Below are 23,942 nucleotides of genomic sequence, written 5' to 3'. Positions count from 1 at the left end.
ATAAATGCATAAAGTGATATCCAAGTCATCGACATACATCAAAACTTGTCAATATTAGCATAATGAAAGAACGGAAGAAATAAATATAGCCGGAACTAACAATGGGGGTACTAGATTTTACTCTGCACTGGTTAGGCATTATCTCCCTTGACGTATGGGAGGATGAAAGCTGAAAATGAAAACAAACGTAGTTTAGTACCACACACGAGTGCCTACGTTCTATATAACGCATCATTATTTAAATGAACAATATGTCAGGCATGACTGATCGTTTCAACTATGTTTATAGTTGTGATCTCGACGTAAATGTGGAAATCAAAATGTAAGTTGTCATGTCAAAAATGATCAGCTGATCAAAATAATCACTGGTTGTTTACGATAATATAACTTTAGATATGGAAGCTTACACCACATCCTACTTAGGCTTATATTATAGATAAATTTGCATCCTATCGGTCATTTCTTTGTTAATGGACAGTGTCTCACTCCATGGATGTTGTAGACTAGGAGATATAATGTAATCGCTATAGATATTTTATGGTTAGTATCATTTTCGATGTTGAATTTATAGATCTAGATGTTTAAAATTTTACTCAACATTCAACTCATCAGAAAAAAAGGAATCTTACACCCAGTTGTTGCTTAGATACATTTGACTTACACGAACCGGTGTGTAGGGTGATTGCAGCATGAGGGGTAATTTATTGGAGATCACAGTATCTCACTCTCAAGGAGGTAAATTATCTTTCTCCCCTTTTGGACATTTATACATGTAATGTTGCATTTATCACATTGTTGATGTATGATGTCAATAAATTGTTGCTTTGACATCATACCATTGTGATGACAGGGAATTAATACCCTCATCCTCCCCCGGGACCCTTACTTAAAAGGATACATTTGGTTAGAGAGAAATACGTCCTAGCTTGTGTACACTAACAAAGAATTGTGGTCAAGGTGACATGATGATGCCTGTAACATCTAAAAGTAAAAGATTTTGAATAAACTGTTTCACCTTTATTGATATTTTACATATAAAGTGACAATATATTGCATAATTGCCAAATGTTCTGCACTCATAAAAGGGAGGCTGGGATGCCCTCTAGTTCTATGAGAAATATGCAAAGGAAACCCCAACTATTTCTTATTTAGCTCTTTTTCTAAGGAACTATATTCTGAAAAAAAAATATCTTAACAGAATAATATACTTAATCAGAAAACGTGAAAATGTTAGTTCTATTGTCATGAATCACTATATTCATAAGCCTCTTGATGTGTTATGTAAGTGGAACCCTTGAGGGGGAGAGAGAACGACCAAGTTACACAGAGTTGCTGGAGGACTCCATGTTGAAGTTTTCTGGTGCTTACACGGAAGGATGTGCAGATCTCTATGTAACATGTCAGATTTTCTCAGATGGCCGACCACTGTCCCTTGCAGTCAGTACATCCTACAAGGCCTTCAGTACACGTTGGAAGTAAGTCTATGTTCAAGCTGACCTATATATGTTTATTATTAAATTAATTATACTAAGTCACTATAAAATATTGAAAATAGTGTCAATACTTAATTAGTCTATTACAACGTACAAGTGTATCTTGTGTGTGTGAAGTAAAATGAAGATCAGTTAAAAAATACTGATAGAATGTTTTATCATTATTGAAAGATCTATAATTTTGATAACATAAAAAATATCGACCAAGTCTTATGTCTTTCAAAGAAGTCACCACAAATACCAAAGTGATTTTAGATTTGCCCATTGTACTAGGTTATACATTACAAAAGGTCTATACATATATTGATGTACATTACTTATAGTTGGAACGAGTGGCTGGTACTACCTGTGAAATATAACGACCTGCCAAGAAATGCTGTTCTGGCTTTAACCATATGGGACATCTATGGCCCTGACAAGACCATCCCAGTAGGGGGGACAACTCTACCACTGTTTGGAAAAAGAGGGTATTACTTTAATAAGTTTCTCTTTGTTTGTGATTGATGATTGTTGTTTGTGTGATGAAAGTGTTAGACTATATTGCAGTTTTGTATTTTTTACAAATTCATTTCTTTACCCCTGTATTAAAACATGGAGCATCTTGAAATCTGTAAGATTGGCTTTTAAAATCTTAACTGTATTAACAAACAATAGAAATACATGTAGCAATGTCTATTACCCTTGTGATATATATATACATGTAAATTGGAAGCGAACAAAGCATATGAGAGGTTTTACTATGGGATGAAACTGGAGTACCAATTATAAAAAAACCCAAATGGATAAACAAATGGCCTCATGTCTTTTCATGTCTGATTGAGGAACTAGTCACCGGACATCTAAGTGATAGGTTAATGGGTTACCAATGCATCACTGACTCGACCACCCAAATTTACATTTGAAATATTCAATACATCATAAAGGGTTATTGTAATGGTATGTACATTAAAAGTGTATATTCATTAGCCAAGGTGATAAAAGACACACAAGAGAATAGCAAATTCAATAGCACTATTCCATACAAATTTAGAATTAGACACAGTAGAGTAAAACGATGAATTAAACTGTGTCGTACAGCTGTTTCCTCTTTCTAGGACTTGTCAGGGATGTTAGGGGTCTAACTCTGCAATACACTAGCGAACTAAATATCAGCTATGTTTATTTTTTTAGAACATTCCGGCAAGGTATGCATGATCTAAAAGTATGGCCTAAAGTCGAGTCTGACCCGCAGTACAACTCCAGTACACCAGGGAAAACCAAGGATAAAAACGATCAGATGAGTCGCCTAGCTAAGGTACCAAGGTCACATGAATGTTTACGTTAGGTTTTAGAATGATGGTTTGTGAGATCTAGTCTATTTTGACGAGGTAAAGTTATGTAAGAATGATGCATAACACATGATGGGGTAATCTAATGAACAAAAAATATTGCCCATGGCCACACTGAGAAACTGTGTATTGCTACCTTAAGTTGTTCACTGCTCATAATCAGAGTCATTCTTTAAATAAAACATGGATTTATTTCCCACTTCCATATTCTTTTAATATTGGACCAGTCCTTTGTTTGCTTAAAACATTCACTAAACTACCAACTGCCCTGAAAGTTTGTATTATTGCTTGTAAAATTATTTAATCAAATTGTGATGCCTTTAAATAAAAACACATTCTAATGATTCAACCTGTACATTTCAGCTGAGTAAGAAACATAGAGATGGCCATATGTTAAAAGTTGATTGGCTGGATCGACTGACCTTCAGGGAAATTGAGATGGTTAATGAGAAACAGAAACGAGACTCTAACTTTATGTACCTAATGATTGAGTTTCCCTTTATACACTATGAAGAGATGGAGTATACTGTCATCTACTTTGAAAAGGTATATCTTGTTCTACTGTATCACATCATCTAAGTTACCTGTACTGTACATAGTGTTGTGTAATATAGGTCATTACTCCTGGGGTGACACTCACTATTGCTCTCTGCACCCCTTGAACATTTCATGGCCATCTTGTGGGTAAGACAAAACATATATCAAATGAATCTGGAGGTGGTATAATACATGTAGTATGTTGCACTGGCTTTCAAGTTTGGTGTCGCTCTTTGAAATCTTCAAAGGAGCATATCAGTCTGTGATTGGTCAGTTTTTTCTGCTGACACTTGCACTAGACCAGTCAAATTACCTTGTGAGTGCCTTCAATTTTGAAGTGTTCCAGTGGTGCACAGAGTGATATTGAGCGTAACCACTGGAGTATCCGAAATAAATATAAATATACATGAATTTTTCACTTACTAGTTACTTACCTGCCACTTATCGGTAAGAAGCACTTTCTCAGATTCATAGTTATCAAATCAAGGCTTAAGGTCATTAGGTTGTAGGTCAATCTAGTCAGAAGTCAAGGTCAAATTTGATATCTTTTGACTGGTTCATATTTTGTTATGAGGATGACTGTATGAAGATCAGTTGTTTACAACCAAACAGGAAACACGCTGGCCAAGCTAGGTCATCAGGTCGAAGTTAATTCTGGCTGCCAAATTGAATTTCTACCCCAAATCCAAGATGGTTGTATACTTCTTGATTATGGGAGATATCATTCAGCATTCAGGCTTACAATTGTATGAAGAAAGGTTTAGGGTAATTTGTTGTATTTGAAGCACTATGACTACAGGTGTCCTAGTGTCCCAGACATGTGATTTAGTAAAAGCATGTGAGTGTAACCTTTATTGCCTTACCTGATGATTATTAGCCATCGGTCAAAAGATACCACATGATAAGTTTGTCTGAAATGCCAGTCTTTAACATCACTTGTACAATTTTGTTGAAATCAAATTGATGTAGCATCAAATTACAAGGAAATTATCAGCATGTGATGAATCTAAAGATTTTGTTTATGAAAAGATAAATTCAAAGGTAAGATTATATTTTGTAGGATGGTGATGAACCATTTAACTACAGAACACATGCAGACGTAGTCACCATACCAGACCCAGAAATACTGGCGGTAAGGACTTTCTCAGAACTATTTGATGTTTTTAATTTGTTATGATCTGTCATTTGTTGATATGGGTTTTAATTGATTTAGCTTGATTATCATTGTTCTAATTGCTTTTATCTGCCTTTCTTTTACCAGCTCAGTGGTGTTGGGAATATATTTTACTGTATATATGTTTATGTACAGTCGAACCTGATTATCTTGAAGTTGGCAGGATCAAGGAAAAACCTTAAGTTATCCGACTATTCAGTTTAAATGAGTTCAAATGTTTAGTGTGAAATTAGGCCTAGACCGACGGAATACTTTGAATTAAAGGACGAGGTCTTTGAGTTATGAAAGTTTGAGATTACAAGGTTTGACTGTATATTGATGTATGTTGTACATAGATTAGTATACTCATTTCTGTATAAAGTTTACATCATATGTATTTAATCATATATACATGTATGCTTGTATTCAGTACGTATAGAGAATACATGGTCCGTGTCTTAAAATGTAAGCTGTAGATTGGTGAGGGTGAAGAAAGACAAAAGTGGCGAGCCTCTGTACAGAGAAATACAACTACTATTTTAAGACTCTGATCACGTATTCTATTTATCCTGCACTATTGATTGAAAATCAGACCATTGAAACTTAAAAAGTTTTGTTGTTCAAACTGTGTTTACCTGACAATAATGTTGCTCTGAATTTTGCCTGAATAATTGCACTGCACTGAAACATAGTTCCAAACATCATCGGATATAACAGTGATTTTATGAATTTTCATAAATCAACTTACACAGTTTGAACAACAAAACTTTTTTAAGTTTCAATGGTCTGATTTTCAATCAATAGTGCAGGATAAATATAATACATGCTTTTGATTATTTCAACAACTATTTATATTTTTAAACATAATATTCAGGGAGTAACTCTGTCAATTTACTGCATATGCTAAAATACAGCTGTTTTCTGTCACTGCGGAATACAGCAAAAGTAAATGTGGCAGGTGTATTCTGACAATGGTGGTGTGACAAAGCTTTTATGAATTATTTGTAACGTCTTTATGTACAGGAAAACCTTGTGGAGAGCAAACATCATAAGCTTGCCAGAAGTTTACGAAGTGGACCAACAGACAGAGATATGAAACCAGATGCGAAGACAAGAGATCTCCTAAATGTATGTTTCATTTATCCAATCTGTAAATTGACCAAAACTGTCTTCTTGGTCCAATGGTACACTTATCATGTAAATGTTTAATAGATTTAACAAAGTACATTTATCATCTCATTTTACAGGCCATTGCTACTTACCCTCCTTTCAAACCTTTGACATCAGAAGAACAAGACCTTATATGGAAGTTTCGTTTCTACCTCTGTAGCCAGAAAAAGGTGAGTAACTGAAAGATGCTATTTATACTTGTGTTATCAGTAGGCCATGTTACAACAACTGAATTATGTATAGACCAATTTATGATACTTTTATGATGTTTATACCCTTTTATGCTGTTGTGTTATATATAGGCCCTGTTATGTTACCTGTGTTATATATAGGCCCTGTTATGTTACCTGTGTTATATAAAGGCCATGTTATGCTGTTGTGTTATGTGTAGGCCCTGTTATGTTACCTTCATTATATATAGGCCATGTTATGATACCTGTGTTATGTGTAGGCCATGCTATGCTGTTGTGTTATGTATAGGCCCTGTTATGTTACCTGTGTTATATATAGGCCCTGTTATGTTACCTGTGTTATATAAAGGCCATATTCTGCTGTTGTGTTATGTGTAGGCCCTGTTATGTTACCTTCATTATATATAGGCCATGTTATGATACCTGTGTTATGTGTAGGCCATGCTATGCTGTTGTGTTATGTATAGGCCCTGTTATGTTACCTGTGTTATATATAGGCCCTGTTATGTTACCTGTGTTATATAAAGGCCATATTATGCTGTTGTGTTATGTGTAGGCCCTGTTATGTTACCTTCATTATATATAGGCCATGTTATGATACCTGTGTTATGTGTAGGCCATGCTATGCTGTTGTGTTATGTATAGGCCCTGTTATGTTACCTGTGTTATATATAGGCCCTGTTATGTTACCTGTGTTATATAAAGGCCATGTTATGCTGTTGTGTTATGTGTAGGCCCTGTTATGTTACCTTCGTTATATATAGGCTATGTTATGATACCTGTGTTATGTGTAGGCCATGTTATGCTATTGTGTTATGTATAGGCCCTGTTATGTTACCTGTGTTATATATAGGCCCTGTTATGTTACCTGTGTTATATAAAGGCCATGTTATGTTGTTGTGTTATGTGTAGGCCCTGTTATGTTACCTTCGTTATATATAGGCCCTGTTATGATACCTGTGTTATGTGTAGGCCATGTTATGCTGCCTGTGTTATGTATAGACCATGATATGTAACATTTGTTATATGTAGGTTATTTTACAATACCTGTGTTATGTGTAGGCCCTGTTATGTTACCTTTGTAATATAAAGACCGTGTTATGATACCTGTGTTATGTGTAGGCCATGTTATGCTGTTGTGTTATATATAGTTCATGTTATGTTCCCTTGTTATATGTAGGCCATGTTATTTTACTTTTATTATTAATAGACCCTATTATGATACCTGTGTATATGGTGGTTAAGTGGCGCAGTGGTAACGCACTTGCCTTTCACCTAGTAGTCCAGGGTTCGATTTGCAGAATAAGACCCCTCACATGCTTCCATCCAAGCCAACAAGAGTGATTATTATAAGTTGGGAAAACATACTTCCCAATTGTTGTAAAATAAATAAAGTTTATTAATATTACCTGTGTTAAGTGTAGGTACTGTTATGTTACTTGCATTATGTGTAGGCCCTATTATGTTGACTGTGGTATGTGTAGGCCCTGTAATGTTGACTGTGGTATGTGTAGGCCTTGTTATGTTGACTGTGGTATGTGTAGGCCCTGTAATGTTGACTGTGGTATGTGTAGGCCTTGTTATGTTGACTGTGGTATGTGTAGGCCCTGTTATGTTGACTGTGGTATGTGTAGGCCCTGTTATGTTGACTGTGGTATGTGTAGGCCTTGTTATGTTACCTATGTTAATTTGTAGGCCTAGTTATGAGATACCTTTGGTATATGTAGGCCCTGTTATGTTACTTGTGTTATGTCTAGGCCCTGTTCTGTTACTTGCATTATGTGTAGGCCCTGTTATGTTGACTGTGGTATGTGTAGGCCCTGTTATGTTGACTGTGGTATGTGTAGGCCCTGTTATGTTACTTGCATTATGTGTAGGCCCTGTTATGTTGACTGTTGTATGTGTAGGCCCTGTTATGTTGACTGTGGTATGTGTAGGCCCTGTTATGTTGACTGTGGTATGTGTAGGCCCTGTAATGTTGACTGTGGTATGTGTAGGCCCTGTTATGTTGACTGTGGTATGTGTAGGCCCTGTTATGCTGACTGTGGTGTGTGTAGGCCCTGTTATGTTGACTGTGGTATGTGTAGGCCCTGTTATGTTGACTGTGGTATGTGTATGCCTTGTTATGTTGACTGTGGTATGTGTAGACCCTGTTATGTTGACTGTGGTATGTCTAGGCCCTGTTCTGTTATCTATATTATGTGTAGGCCCTATCATGTTACCTGTGGATTATGTTCAGGTTGTTGTTACCTGTATTTACAGGCCCTGACAAAATTCCTTAAGTGTGTCAACTGGAAGCTTCACCTTGAAGTGCGACAGGCACTTGAACTACTCAGTCGCTGGAGCCCGATAGATGCTGAGGACGCATTAGAACTCCTGTCACCTGTGTATCAACACCCGACAGTGAGAAAGTATGCTGTGTCCAGACTGAGACAAGCTGATGATGAGGTAACACTAAAACACTGAAGTAAATTGTGTTTGGAACTGATTTAATAGAACTCAGTATATTAGAACAGAAATATTTATCAGGCTGAGACAGGCTGATGATGAGGTAACACTAAAACACTGCTGTGTATAGGACATGGTGTTATAGAACAGAATTACTTCATAAAGTTAACATACACAACTGGTGTCAGGGGATTCATTCAATTGAATGATATGTATAAATATATATATATATATATATAGAAAAAACTTGATTTGACGAGATGCGAGTAAATTATAAATAAAATTTTTTATTTAAGCCAAGTATGGTGGTTACCTTACCCCCTCTCTTCTGTGGGTGGTAGTGCTAATTCTTAGTCAGGAGCTCCAGCTTATTTCTCAGTGTTTGAACTTTGTTGATCTGGTAGACATGTATTTTCATCTCTTTCAAGCCTTTGTAAACCTTTTCCTTGGTGAAAGTAATGATCATCCTTGTTAGAATAAAAGAAAGGACTGTCAGAGTTCTCTAATTACTCAACAGTTTTATATCTAATTAAACAGTTTAGGAGCACCTGTCATTGTCAGCATGTCTGATTATATTTGTCTACAGGACTTGCTGCTCTACTTCCTCCAGCTAGTTCAAGCATTAAAATATGAGAATTTTGAGGAGATCAAGAATGGTGTGGATAACTTGAGTTCACGACGGGATTCTATCAGTACAGCTGATACTGGCATGCTTTACCCTGATAAGGACAGGTATTTTATCGTATTGTCAGCTTTTCTCGTCAGAACAACCACATGAGCTTTCAGTATCATAAGTAATAAGAACATTCAGCAGATTTTAGAGAGTAAGATTTGACCCTAAAAATAAGTTTTGTCTCTTGGATTGGAAGGGGTGCATCTTTTTCATATATGTTTTAACTCAGCCAAATGTCATGGATCACATCAAATATCAAGGGTCAACTGAATGGCAGGTGTCAAGATTCAGTTGAATACCAAATGTCAAGGGTCAACTGAATTTCAAATGTCAAGGTCAACTGAATTTCAAAATCAAGGGTCAACTGAATGCCAGATGTCAAGGGTCAACTGGATGCCAAATGTCAATGGTCAACGGAATGTCAAATATTAAAGTTAAACTGAATGTAAAACATCAAGGGTTAACTGAATGCCAGATGTCAAGGGTCAACTGAATGCCAAATGTCAGGGGTCAACCAAATGCTATTTATCAAGGGTCATTTGAATGCTAAATGTCGAAGGTCAAGTGAATTGCCTGTACATGTATTTTAGCAATTCTAAAAGATTAGGTTGTAGAAAAAAACCACTTAAGGAAATCCGGGAAATTCCATTTACATCCACTGAAGTTATGGTGATGTTGAATTTGATTAAGTTTTGTGTTTAGCATATGAAATAAGTTTCTTTACTCAGGTTGTTCAATCACTGCAGTTAGGAAAGCTATGAAAATGTGTAGACTGCACAAGTTACACGCTGTACGGTAATGGTATAAATTATCAGTAGCCTAATACTGTTTCCTTAGGTCTGTGAGTATGTTGTCTCGGGCCTCCTCTCACGACTCTATTCTAGATGCACTGGGAGGCATTTCACCAAAGTCAGAGGAAAGTCCAGAAGCTAAGCTAGAAAAAGAGGTGAGTTCTTACTTATGTTTAACAAAAATCCAAGAATTAACTAGATATAATATTCTATACAACATGAAGTATTTGTGGGAACTTTCTACCATTCTACCAATGCCTACACCTTAGGCATCATTTCGAGTGTAAAATGTTTTAAGGATTCCCCAAAGCATCTTTACACTTCGTTGTTTTATTTAAAGTCTTTTTTGTTGTTTTTTGTTTATATGTTCTTTCTACACTGTAACTAAGAAAGATTTTGGGAATTCTTTATTTTGCAAACTTACCTCTTCAGACATTTTCGCAAATACATGATTAACTTTCACTTCATTGAAATATCTTTACTCTGTGATGTTGTTTTTGTTCTTTCCATTTTTACATATACAGTGTATACACAAACCTAATGGTGTACAAAACAGATTCAGATCATTGATGTCCTAGTCTTGACTGGTCAACTTCATTCATTTTTGCAAACCAAACCCTCCCTGAACCAAGCAAATGTTCATGTCCCATGCATGGTAGGTTTGGAGAAGTTCCAAATTATGATGATCAATTCTTGCCTGTTTCAGATGGACCTAGCAACGTTTCTGATATCACGGGCATGTAACAACTCAAATCTGGCTAACTTTTTCTACTGGTAAGAATAATGATGTTGTCTACAGGAATACTTACTGTACTGACCTCATAGTAATGGAAACAAATATCCTTACGACTGTTACTCAAATCTCAGTTTAACTTTCTGAGGGATTTTGAGGCCAACATAGAAATTTTATTGTATTTTCCCTTTTTTAACCAAAATTCTAAAAATTTTATCTGACTAAACACGTTTTGGTGGAAAATGCTACTGTTTTACCCCAATTGGTTGAAAACAAAAGGTGGGCTATCATAGGACATTGCAAAGCTGAACTACATGTACATTTAACTCTTGGAAAGACTTAACAGTTTTATGTGAGAGTGAGAAATACACAGAGTGAATGTTTCCCTCGTGTTCAGCATAATTATGTGTCTTACATGATACTAGATATGACAAGTCAAGTTCAATTATCAGTAGGATTAGTTATACTGAGATATGTCATTTCTTTTAAAACAAAGTGAAAAAAACATTATACTAACTGGAATGAAGTGTCATTCAAAGGACTGTAAATGACATCACTCTTGTGAGTATGACATCCCTTGATAAACCCTCCAAATATGGCTTTTATATCCCTAAAGAATCACTTTCAGTGATGAATATTTTGTGAGGATACTGTGTCAGGACAGGAAGTAGATATTTCCCCTAAACCAGATAAGGACTTGATGAATTAAGATTTAACATTTGTGAAACTTTGTGCTGTTAGATATCATTAGTGGTTAACATTCGAATGAAATCTGTTGATGGAAAGTTCAAAGTCTTGTAACTTTTCTTTGTCATACACAGTTTTGCTATTCTACACTGTTTATCTTTAATTTCTACATCAACCACAGGTTCTTGTCAGTGGAGAGTATAGACTCAGATAGCTCGGCTAAAAACCAAAAAGTCACCGAGATGTATCATTTTGTAATGAAACGTTTCAGCCAGGCACTCTTTAAGGTAAGATGAAGAATTTGGTGTATACTTATTATATACACCTAATTATGTATGCCTGAATTTTTTTCGATATGTTCAGGGATAGAATACATTAATCAAATATTCTATTCTGTTAATGATATCCTGCTTCCAAGATAAAATTTCCTACACATGACTTTGGTCCTTCATCCCACTCACTCTACTGTTTGGTTTTCTAGACTACTGTATACTGTAAAACACTTAATTTTTCTGGGCAATTATTTTATTTGTTAATTTTGGGGGTGTGTAAACTGTATAAATTAATGTAGGTTTATAAGACTATATTTCTATATTTATCTACAAAATGAAATGTCCACAAAAAAGTGGTGTTTTTTTGCTTTTTTTTTTTTTGAAAAACCATGAAAATTGAATCCCGTGAAAATATAGGATTTTACAATACTGGTAGTTGAAATACGTGTCTATCCATTGGAAACATTGTTTACAAATAAACATCTTCTGAGATTTTGATTGACAGATGAAATTTTGCTGAATATAAATTTTCAGCTACTAGAAACATAACTATAACTATGATAATCATCAATTGCCCAGTATAAAGCCCACCCACACATTCTTCAGCTAGAAGCTAGAAGCCCCCTGGGCTTATTGCTGGAATATTTGGCTTTCAGCCACAAGAATCACATCTAAAACTTTCATCATCATCAATCTAACTGTAGTGGAACTTTAAGGGGAATATAACAACTGAATCACCAGTGAACTTAGAATGAGAAATTTGATGTTGTTGTTGTACAGGGTGGACCAGACTCGCGGTTGAGACGAGCAACTATTTCTAGGCAACAAATGTTTATAGATAAACTTGTTGACCTGGTAAAAATGGTTAGCAGGGAGAGTGGAAACAGGAAGAAAAAGGTGAGCTGAGTTTTGATAATCTACTCAACTTACTCTAAGATCTGGAATGTATTTTCTTGTTGGTGCTTCATCAACATGTTCAATCAGTATTACATGTGTATGATAAACGCTGTTATTTTTGAGGGCTTTTTATTTTGCTATATTTGAGGATGGAATGAAATTGTAAATAAAGGTACTTAGAAAATAAGTGGTTAAAATCATTAATAGGATTTTTTTTGCTTTCCTTCAAAGATACATCTTGTTTGTTCCAAGTTTGAGTTTAGTATATATTTCCATGAACATTTTAATGTACATTATCAGTTTATGTGTAGGAGATATCTATATTAAACATTGACTCTTGTTGCAAACAGATTTGATTATATTTCCATCACGGAATATATGTTGTACCTAATTGCTTTGAAAATGCCAGGGTCTTTGTAAGGATAAAACACAATTTACATTTTGCTTACAGATTGAGCGACTTCAAGCCTTACTGCAGGACTCTGAAGTATGTAAGATAAATTTTTCTGACTTTGAACCACTCCCTCTTCCACTAGATCCTGATGTAAAAGTGTGTGGAATTATTCCTGAAAAAGCTGTACTATTTAAAGTAAGTGAAATGTGTAAAGGTTGTGAAATTAAAACGCAATAAAATTGCTGTTTAAACTTCAAAAAATAACTTGATGTGTAATGGTTATCAAAATAGTGCCTACAGAAGCCTACCCTGTTTAGGATGTAGGGCTACCAACTTTGTTGATACGAATGACATTGACCCACTTTCAAGGTCACAGGTTTCAAATGTGTTCAAATGTTTAAATGACTTCTTCTCAATAACCAAAAGACCCAGGGTGCTGATATTGGACCAACTTTCAAGATTATAGGGGTCAAAAGTGTTGAAATGCTTAATAACTCTCAATAACCAAAAGGCCAATGGTCTTGATATTGGGCCTGTAGTTTGCTTTTTCAACAAGCAATACATCCTTAGTAATTGCAATTGTGTAGTGCATGTGTAAAGAATATGATTTCAAGTTTGCAGAAAATGTCTTGATGAACCAACATTGTCGCTATGTAAGCTGTAGAGTAGTTGAGCAGTTCATTTAAGGCCTATTTTGCCTCTTTCATATATAGGTCTTTATAGGCGGATGATCGTTAAGACCCAAGGGCCCCTTGTTATGTTGTAGAGTGCTCTGATGCCTTGTAAGCTTACTTTCAAGACGATGGATGGGCCAGATTATGTTGCCTTATTCAAACATGGAGATGACCTTCGACAGGACCAGCTTATTTTACAAATGATCTCTCTAATGGACAAGGTAAGGTATGGTGTTTGGAAATAACCTACACATTGTTAACAGGTAAGATGTTTGACACAATTATACACTTTTTCCTGGATTTGTTTTGAAAACAATATTTGTTTCTGTGCAGTAACCATTCCTGTTTCCATTAGATTTAGGTGACAATCTATCATATCAAAATTAAGGGAAACAGTCCATCATATCACCCTCAAACTTGTGAGACAATCTATCATATCTCCCTCAAACCTGGGAGACAATCTATCATATCTCCCTCAAACCTGGGAGACAATTTATCATATCTCCCTCACACCTGGGAGACAATTTATCATATCTCCCTCAAACCTGGGAGACAATCTATCATATCACCCTCAAACCCTGGAGACAATCTATCATATCTCCCTCACACGTGGGAGACAATCTATCATATCTCCCTCAAACCTGGGAGACAATTTATCAAATCCCCCTCAAACCTGGGAGACATTCTGTCATATCTCCCTCAAACCTGAGAGACAATCTATCATATCTCCCTCAAACCTGGGAGACAATCTATCATATCTCCCTCAAACCTGGGAGACAATCTATCATATCTCCCTCAAACCTGAGAGACAATCTATCATATCTCCCTCAAACCTGGGAGACATTCTGTCATATCTCCCTCAAACCTGGGAGACAATTTATCAAATCCCCCTTAAACCTGGGAGATATTCTGTCATATCTCCCTCAAACCTGGGAGACAATCTATCATATCTCCCTCAAACCTGGGAGACATTCTGTCATATCTCCCTCAAACCTGGGAGACAATCTGACAAACCTGGGAGACATTCTGTCATATCTCCCTCAAACCTGGGAGACAATCTATCATATCTCCCTCAAACCTGGGAGACAATCTATCATATCTCCCTCAAACCTGGGAGACAATCTATCATATCTCCCTCAAACCTGGGAGACATTCTGTCATATCTCCCTCAAACCTGGGAGACATTCTGTCATATCTCCCTCAAACCTGGGAGACAAAACCTGGGAGACAATCTATCATATCTCCCTCAAACCTGGGAGACAATCTATCATATCTCCCTCAAACCTGGGAGACAATTATCATATCTCCCTCAAACCTGGGAGACATTCTGTCATATCTCCCTCAAACCTGGGAGACAATCTATCATATCTCCCTCAAACCTGGGAGACAATTATCATATCTCCCTCAAACCTGGGAGACAATCTATCATATCTCCCTCAAACCTGGGAGACATTCTGTCATATCACCCTCAAACCTGGGAGACATCTCCTCCCTCAAACCTGGGAGACAATCTATCAAACCTATCATCTCCCTCAAACCTGGGAGACAATCTATCATATCTCCCTCAAACCTGGGAGACAATCTCATCATATCTCCCTCAAACCTGGGAGACAATCTAAAAACCTGGGAGACAATCTATCATCCCTCAAACCTCCCTCAAACCTGGGAGATATCTCCCTCAAACCTGGGAGACAATTCTATCATACTCAAACCTGGGAGACAATCTATCATATCTCCCTCAAACCTGGGAGACAATCTATCATATCTCCCTCAAACCTGGGAGACAATCTATCATATCTCCCTCAAACCTGGGAGACAATCTATCATATCTCCCTCAAACCTGGGAGACAATTTATCATATCTCCCTCAAACCTGGGAGACAATCTATCATATCTCCCTCAAACCTGGGAGACAATCTATCATATCTCCCTCAAACCTGGGAGACAATCTATCATATCTCCCTCAAACCTGGGAGACAATCTATCATATCTCCCTCAAACCTGGGAGACAATCTATCATATCTCCCTCAAACCTGGGAGACAATCTATCATATCTCCCTCAAACCTGGGAGACAATTTATCATATCTCCCTCAAACCTGGGAGATAATTTATCAAATCCCCCTTAAACCTGGGAGACGATTCATCATATCTCCCTCAAACCTGGAAGTCAATCTATCATATCTCCCTCAAACCTGGGAGACAATCTATCATATCTCCCTCAAACCTGGGAGACAATCTATCATATCTCCCTCAAACCTGGGAGACAATTTATCATATCTCCCTCAAACCTGGGAGACAATTTATCATATCTCCCTCAAACCTGGGAGACAATCTATCATATCTCCCTCAAACCTGGGAGACAATTTATCATATCTCCCTCAGACCTGGGACCATATCTCCCTCAAACCTGGGAGACAATTTATCATATCTCCCTCAAACCTGGGAGACAATTTATCATATCTCCCTCAAACCTGGGAGACAATTTATCATATCTCCCTCAAACCTGGGAGACAATTTATCATATCTCCCTCAAACCTGGGAGACAGTCACTGGTAAGAACAGTTATAACTGTAAACTGCATTGACACTGTCTGGAGTGTTGTTATAATGTATTTAAAGTCATTAATATGACTTGTCTAGAGTGTTGTTTTAATGTATTTAAAAGATATTACCAAGTTGATGATCTGAAACAAAAGTTAAATACATATTATGAAACTGATGTTTTTTCAGCTACTAAGAAGGGAGAATCTGGATCTCAAGTTATTACCTTACAAGGTATTGGCAACCAGTAGTAAACATGGTGAGTAGAGGTCATTTAAAGGTCAGTAAGTGTTGGATACAGTAGTAAACATGGTAAGTTTCAATAGGGGTCATTGAAAGGTCAGTAAGTATTAGCTATCAGTAAAACACAGTGAGTTTCAGTAGAGGTAATTTAAAGGTCTTTGAGTATTAGCTACTAGTACTAATCATGGAAAGTTGGTTGGTTGACAGGTTTTCCATCTCTGCAACTCCTCCCATTGCCAGGTATCATCTCACCAAGGATTGTCAGTGTTCTGGTGACGTGAAGGGCTGACTTGAATCCCTCTCAGAGGGTGGAACCATCTGTAGCAGTGAACATTTGATTATGCTAATTATAGAAGACAGCTCCGGGGCTCAATGATGCTGTATCCTAACTCTAGCAATTTGCAACATGTCCAGAAGCTGAAAGGAAGAATTGGGGGCTTACTTAGATTTGGTTTAGGTTAGAGTAATTTTGAAGTCCCTTTAATGCCTTAGAAAACAATTGTATAGCCTAACATTATCCCTAAACCTTTGGACTGGCATTATTATGCCTACTCTTTTTCAAAAAGCTACAGAAGTATCATTAGAGAGTCTGAGAGCAAACAGTCCTCACACGGGCCACCATTTAAAGTCCCATCCGCTGGACTATTGTTAGTGGTTAGATTGGCACGTGGTGAGCTTCAGTAGAGGTCACAGTGAGTTTAACTAAAGGTCATTTAGACATCACTTAGTATAAGCTCTCAGTAGTAAACACAGTGAGTTTAACTAAAGGTCATTTAGACATCACTTAGTATAAGCTCTCAGTAGTAAACACAGTGAGTTTAACTAAAGGTCATTTAGACATCACTTAGTATAAGCTCTCAGTAGTAAACACAGTGAGTTTAACTAAAGGTCATTTAGACATCACTTAGTATAAGCTCTCAGTAGTAAACACAGTGAGTTTAACTAAAGGTCATTTAGACATCACTTAGTATAAGCTCTCAGTAGTAAACACAGTGAGTTTAACTAAAGGTCATTTAGACATCACTTAATATAAGCTCTCAGTAGTAAACACAGTGAGTTTAACTAAAGGTCATTTAGACATCACTTAATATAAGCTCTCAGTAGTAAACACAGTGAGTTTAACTAAAGGTCATTTAGACATCACTTAGTATAAACTCTCAGTAGTAAACACAGTGAGTTTAACTAAAGGTCATTTAGACATCACTTAGTATAAGCTCTCAGTAGTAAACACAGTGAGTTTAACTAAAGGTCATTTAGACATCACTTAGTATAAGCTCTCAGTAGTAAACACAGTGAGTTTAACTAAAGGTCATTTAGACATCACTTAATATAAGCTCTCAGTAGTAAACACAGTGAGTTTCAGCTGACATATTTACTGGATAGTGATCAAAACATCAGCCGGGCTACTTGAGTACTTGGAAGGTTACATTGGTGTAATGTATAGTGACAGATATTCTTTCGCTCAGGTTTGTTTTTGGTGTAGTTGGTGTACATAGGACACAATTCATTAAGTTCTTTTTCTCACTGTATTTTTCTGTTATCTATCAAAACATTTATTTCAAGAAATCATGTACGACAATTTGTAAAAAAAAAAAAAAAAATAAGAAAAAATTTAAAAGCGTCTATCAATAATCATAACTTAAAATGTACCCTTTAAAATTTCAATAAATATGTTAAGTTCTTTTAATGTTTTAGGAAGAAATTGTAATATACATGTTATTTCATTTTTACAGGACTTGTCCAGTATATTGATTCCATTAATGTTGCTGACGTTTTAGACAAAGATGGCAGTATTCAAAACTTCTTTCGTAAACATGCACCAGCAGAGGGCGCTCCGTATGGTATATCTCCAGAGGTCATGGACAATTATATCAAAAGCTGTGGTAAGTGAACGCCGGCTTTATTTTGTAAAAAAAAAAAAAGGAATCTCATTTTATAAAACAATGAAGACAAGTACAGGAAATAATTCCATAGATAAGAATTTACTGATACTAATTATAGATATTTTACTGGTATGTAGAAATATTCAAGTTAAGCATGAAGAAATACAATTTTTATCTATATCTTGAATCTGATTTCTAATCACCTACTTATTATTTTGATTATTAGTAATTGATCAGTATTTTGATGGTTTTTATGAATCTTAAATAAAAATCATGCTGATTTATTCCTATACTAATTTGATCCAGTTTTAATAATGCTTAGTAATATTATGGTATCATTGAGCTTGAAGTGTTTGAATTGTTCGTAAACTACAATATACAGATGAAAAAGGTATGAGCATAGAATGTACATATGGCAAAGAAAGACTGTATAGTGTTCTCTTCTTCATCTTTAGCTGGCTACTCTGTTGTTACATACGTTTTGGGTGTTGGAGACCGTCACCTTGACAACTTACTGTTAACAAAAACAGGTGAGTACCATTGCAGCACTCTTCTGTTGGTTAGTTGCTGGTTTTCCAGCCATGTAACACATCCTATTGCTTGGCATTATTCACCAAGGACTGTGAAGTGTACTGACAACATGGTGCTTTACAAGTTTCTCTCGCAGTACACATCATATTGGAGGGACTGGGCTATTCAGAAGGATCTGAATGAAGCATTGAATGAGAGATCTCCCTGCTGTCATTGTCAGGTAGTTTTGAATGTTCAGTCAGTTTAAGTAAGAGTATCACATTCACAACAGCATCAGAGTAGGTGTCTTAATTTATTCCATTACTGTCAACCAGTTTCACCTGTCACTGGACTTCTTCAGGACAACAAACTCAATTTTTTTTACACCTAACTAGGAAATATAGAAAGATCAGATGTGGCCATATTAGCATTGCACTCGTATTTATACATATCTTCTTCTTCACTTCACAGGGAAGTTATTCCACATCGACTTCGGATACATCCTAGGTCGCGACCCCAAGCCCATGCCATCTCCGATGAGGTTGAGTAAAGAGATGGTAGAGGCTATGGGAGGAACATCTTCTGAACATTTCCATGAATTTAAAAAATTGTGTTACACTTCCTTCTTGGCCATTCGGAGGTGAGGAAGATCTTGAAGTTTACAAGTTAACTTGATGTGTGGTAATGTCAATTGGAAAAAATGTTCTATTGTTTTACATGTATGGAATGATATTTATATCACAGATTTACAATTCTTAGACAAAAGTTATTGAGAAATTGTACTCTAGTTTTTATGCATAAATGTGTAAAAAGTATAGGAAAAATAAAAAAATATCTTGCTTATTTGACTGTTTAAGTTTTATATGATATATTCAGACATTCTAACTTTTTATAATTTTGATTTTCAGGTCGGCCAATCTTATTTTGAATCTATTTTCTCTTATGTTGGATGCCAACATTCCAGACATAGCGTTGGAGCCAGATAAAACTGTCAAAAAGGTAATTGATGTCTTGTTTTGTCATATTTTACCACTCAAGCCTTTTAAAAACAAATTCACCTTGTGTTGTACTGATGTCTTTTGGTTCAAATCTGTATTTGTACATTGTGATAAATTTGTATGGTTATAAGTACTGGTCCTGACATACTATGCATGAACTGTATTACACCTGACACAAATTCAGAAGATGGGCTTATTACAGGACAAAGACATAGCTTTGATCTGCTATTTTTTACTGAATATTAATATATATGGATGGGCATATTACCAGGTATGGACTTATTGTCCAATGAATAAGGTAAATTACTTGGTAAACATTATCTTGATATCTGATCAGTTTTCCATATTTGTCGTTACCATGATCTCATTTTAATCCAAACCTATGTATTCAGGAAGCAAATCCTAATAAACTTTTGTGTGTGTTTTAGGTGCAGGATAAGTTTGTATTACATTTGACAGATGAAGAAGCGGTCCATTACATGCAAAATGTGATCGATGTTAGTGTGTCGGCCATGATGGCGGTCATCGTAGAGCAATTACACAAAATGGCTCAGGTCTGTGCTACAATCGTCATGTTGTATTACCTAGAGTTTCTAACCATGTTATCAGGACTATGACGGAATTTATTGTAAAACATTCTTAGTAATGTTTCATATAACAGTCCTGGTTCGTCAATACAGAATGAGATGTCTTAATCAGGAGCATAGATCTGCATTTGTCAATATAAACTTTTGTATCCTTGGTGTCTATCTGAATGTCTGTCAGTGTAGTTTTCTGTTTCCATGGCATCAATGTACATGTTTGTCAGTTCAGATTTCTGTTTCTATGGTGTCTATCCGAATATCTATAACTGTAGATTTCTGTTTCCATAACCTCCACGCACATGTCTGTCAGTATAGATTTCTGTTTCCATGGCATCAATGTACATGTTTGTCAGTTCAGATTTCTGTTTCTATGGTGTCTATCCGAATATCTATAACTGTAGATTTCTGTTTCCATAACCTCCACGCACATGTCTGTCAGTATAGATTTCTGTTTCCGTGGTTTTAATCTGGATGTCTGTCAGTGTAGATATCTGTTTCCATGGTTTGAATCTGAATGTCTGTCAGTGTAGATTTCTGTTTCCGTGGTTTTAATCTGGATGTCTGTCAGTGTAGATATCTGTTTCCATGGTTTGAATCTGAATGTCTGTCAGTGTAGATTTCTGTTTCCATGGTTTCAATCTGAATGTCTGTCAGTGTAGATATCTATTTCCATGGTTTCAATCTGAATGTCTTTCACTGTAGATTTCTGTTTCCATGGTTTCAATCTGAATGTCTGTCAGTGTAGATTTCTGTTTCATGGTTTCAATCTGAATGTCTATCAGTGTAGGTTCTGTTTCCATGGTTTCAATCTGAATGTCTATCAGTGTAGGTTTCTGTTTCCATGGTTTCAATCTGAATGTCTATCAGTGTAGATTTCTGTTTCCACGGTTTCAATCTGAATGTCTATCAGTGTAGATTTCTGTTTCCATGGTTTCAATCTGAATATCTATAACTGTAGATTTCTGTTTCCATAACCTCCACGCACATGTCTGTCAGTATAGATTTCTGTTTCCGTGGTTTTAATCTGGATGTCTGTCAGTGTAGATATCTGTTTCCATGGTTTGAATCTGAATGTCTGTCAGTGTAGATTTCTGTTTCCATGGTTTGAATCTGAATGTCTGTCAGTGTAGATATCTATTTCCATGGTTTCAATCTGAATGTCTTTCACTGTAGATTTCTGTTTCCATGGTTTCAATCTGAATGTCTGTCAGTGTAGATATCTGTTTCATGGTTTCAATCTGAATGACTATCAGTGTAGGTTCTGTTTCCATGGTTTCAATCTGAATGTCTATCAGTGTAGGTTTCTGTTTCCATGGTTTCAATCTGAATGTCTATCAGTGTAGATTTCTGTTTCCACGGTTTCAATCTGAATGTCTATCAGTGTAGATTTCTGTTTCCATGGTTTCAATCTGAATATCTGTCAGTGTAGATTTCTGTTTCCATGGTATAAACCTTCATGTCTTCAGAGGCTTCTTACAAATATGGTTGACACAAGATTTACACAAAGAAATTGATTAATTGTTTGCATCGATCACAATTAGAAATGACATGATTTTTTATTTTGAGTTAAAAACTTGTCACCAACTCCTGGCTTGGTGGAAGTTATGGTTATAAACAAGGTTTCTTTTCCTGTTAGTGTTTTTTGTGGTATACCACAAATTCAAATAATGTATCTTATGGAAATATAAATTTGGATTGCAGGGGTAGTTTGTATTCATTTGTATTTCATTTTGATCGTTTATATATATTGATGAAGGGGATTATCTGCCTTCAGTTTACAGCTCTGTCAATTTACAATAATGATAAAGGATTTGAATATAGGAATATTTCTTTTGCAGTATTGGAGAAAGTGAATAGCTATGTATACGACTTCGGGATCAATCAGACATGTGTCCAACATGATCTCACATTGGTGATGAGACTTCTAAAGGGTGAAACAGACCTGGATATTTAACATCCAAACCAAGAGACTCCTAAAGGGTGAAACAGACATGGATATTTAACATCCAAACCAAGAGACTTCTAAAGGGTGAAACAGACTTGGATAATTAACATCCAAACCAAGAGACTTCTAAAGGGTGAAAGAGACCTGGATATTTAACATCCAAACCAAGAGACTTCTAAAGGGTGAAACATACCTGGATATTTAACATCCAAACCAAGAGACTTCTAAAGGGTGAAACATACCTGGATATTTAACATCCAAACCAAGAGACTTCTAAAGGGTGAAACATACCTGGATATTTAACTAACATCCAAACCAAGAGACTTCTAAAGGGTGAAACATACCTGGATATTTAACTAACATCCAAACCAAGAGACTTCTAAAGGGTGAAACATACCTGGATATTTAACTAACATCCAAAACACATAGGGAGTTGGATAACATCTAATCTGGATCATACTTCAGGAGTTGATACAGAATCATAACTGACATACAGAAGGGGAGAGCAAGATCTGTAGTCTGATCTAAGTGGGTTGTGTGTCATATTTATCTGATAAATATAACGATTTAAGTATATTGAGCTCTAGTACTGATAATGAGGTGTTCATTGATTTACAAATAGTGATAAAGGACTGTATGTTTATTTTTCCCCTCGTGATGCGAGACTGTGCAATACGAACACCGATTCAGAGGGGTTCTATCTATCAAGCTAGCTTTACTTCATCTATCCAAGCTGGAGTTGGAAGGATTATGAAATTTATTGTGTTGCTGAACAGGTATGCCTGCCTGATCTCAGTTCTACAGTATGTAATGTGTGGAGTGAATATTCCACTTCTATAATGTTAGTATGGTTAACTTATGGAAACCATACTGAAGATGTTATGAATAAATGTATTCATTCAATTAGATATTTCCTTATTTTTGGCATTAAGATGACAGATACTACTGATACAAAGATTTGAAGATGAAACATCAGACATATGTAATTTTTATAAAATTGTGTGGTTTGAATTGATAGTCATAGATTTTTTTCCATCACCATTGCATTCAGGGACTTGAGAGAAGCACTTGTGTGAAGATTTGTGAATAATCTGTCTACACTGGATGTCATCACTGGGACCTAAATATTTGGTCAGTTTATAAAGGTGTAATTGGTTTTTGGAAATTAAATAGATAAGGTAATTTGAAAATTGAATTCATTCATCAAACCACAGAATAAGACTTTCTGTTGTAAGAGTATACTGTACATTGGGAAATATTCACCCTCTTCATCTTTAAACAGGAATGTGGGTTTTATAATGAGGGTGAAAATTTGTTGCACCTATATAATAACCCTTTTATTAGGTCATCTGACCCGAAGGGTCCGATGACCTATAGTCATCATGCTTCGTCCGTCGTCGTCCGCCGTGCGCCGTGCGCCGTCCGCCGTGCGCCGTGCGCCGTCCGTAAACTTTTCATTCAAACGACTTCTTCTCAAATACTAGAAGGTCTAGGGGGCTAATACTTGGCACAGAGGATACTGGCATGGAGCTCTACCAAGTTTGTTCAAATGAATGACCTTGACCCACTTTAAAGGTCACAGGGGTCAAATATGTTAAAATCTTTAAACAACTTCTTCTCATTAACCAAAAGGCTCAGAGTGTAGATATTGGGCCTGTGACATGCTAGGATGAAGGACTACCAAGTTTGTTCAAATGAATGACCTTGACCCACTTTAAAGGTCACAGGGGTCAAATATGTTAAAATCTTTAAACAACTTCTTCTCAATAACCAAAAGGCTCAGATTGCTGATATTGTG

General features: G+C 36.1%; 1 protein-coding gene across 1 annotated transcript; it reads left to right on the top strand.

The window, feature by feature from the left end:
* The first annotated feature begins 165 nt into the window (after positions 1 to 165).
* On the top strand, positions 166 to 23,047 carry LOC132546952 (phosphatidylinositol 3-kinase catalytic subunit type 3-like). The gene is made up of 23 exons (XM_060210682.1): positions 166 to 322; positions 1,287 to 1,475; positions 1,817 to 1,960; positions 2,664 to 2,787; positions 3,185 to 3,367; positions 4,419 to 4,490; positions 5,535 to 5,639; positions 5,759 to 5,851; positions 8,135 to 8,320; positions 8,907 to 9,052; positions 9,831 to 9,939; positions 10,491 to 10,558; positions 11,386 to 11,491; positions 12,257 to 12,373; positions 12,825 to 12,962; positions 13,534 to 13,662; positions 16,171 to 16,240; positions 17,958 to 18,107; positions 18,563 to 18,637; positions 19,089 to 19,257; positions 19,526 to 19,616; positions 20,044 to 20,169; positions 22,038 to 23,047. Exons 1-23 carry the CDS (start codon positions 243 to 245, stop codon positions 22,050 to 22,052), a joined length of 2,685 nt encoding a protein of 894 aa, XP_060066665.1. The 5' UTR covers positions 166 to 242; the 3' UTR covers positions 22,053 to 23,047.
* Positions 23,048 to 23,942: the final 895 nt, after the last annotated feature.

Source organism: Ylistrum balloti, unplaced genomic scaffold, assembly GCF_031769215.1.
Source record: "Ylistrum balloti isolate Yb309-2 unplaced genomic scaffold, AGI_CSIRO_Ybal_v1 Utg369924, whole genome shotgun sequence".
NCBI lineage: Eukaryota > Metazoa > Mollusca > Bivalvia > Pectinida > Pectinidae > Ylistrum > Ylistrum balloti.
This window is presented reverse-complemented; position numbering and strand designations above follow the sequence as displayed.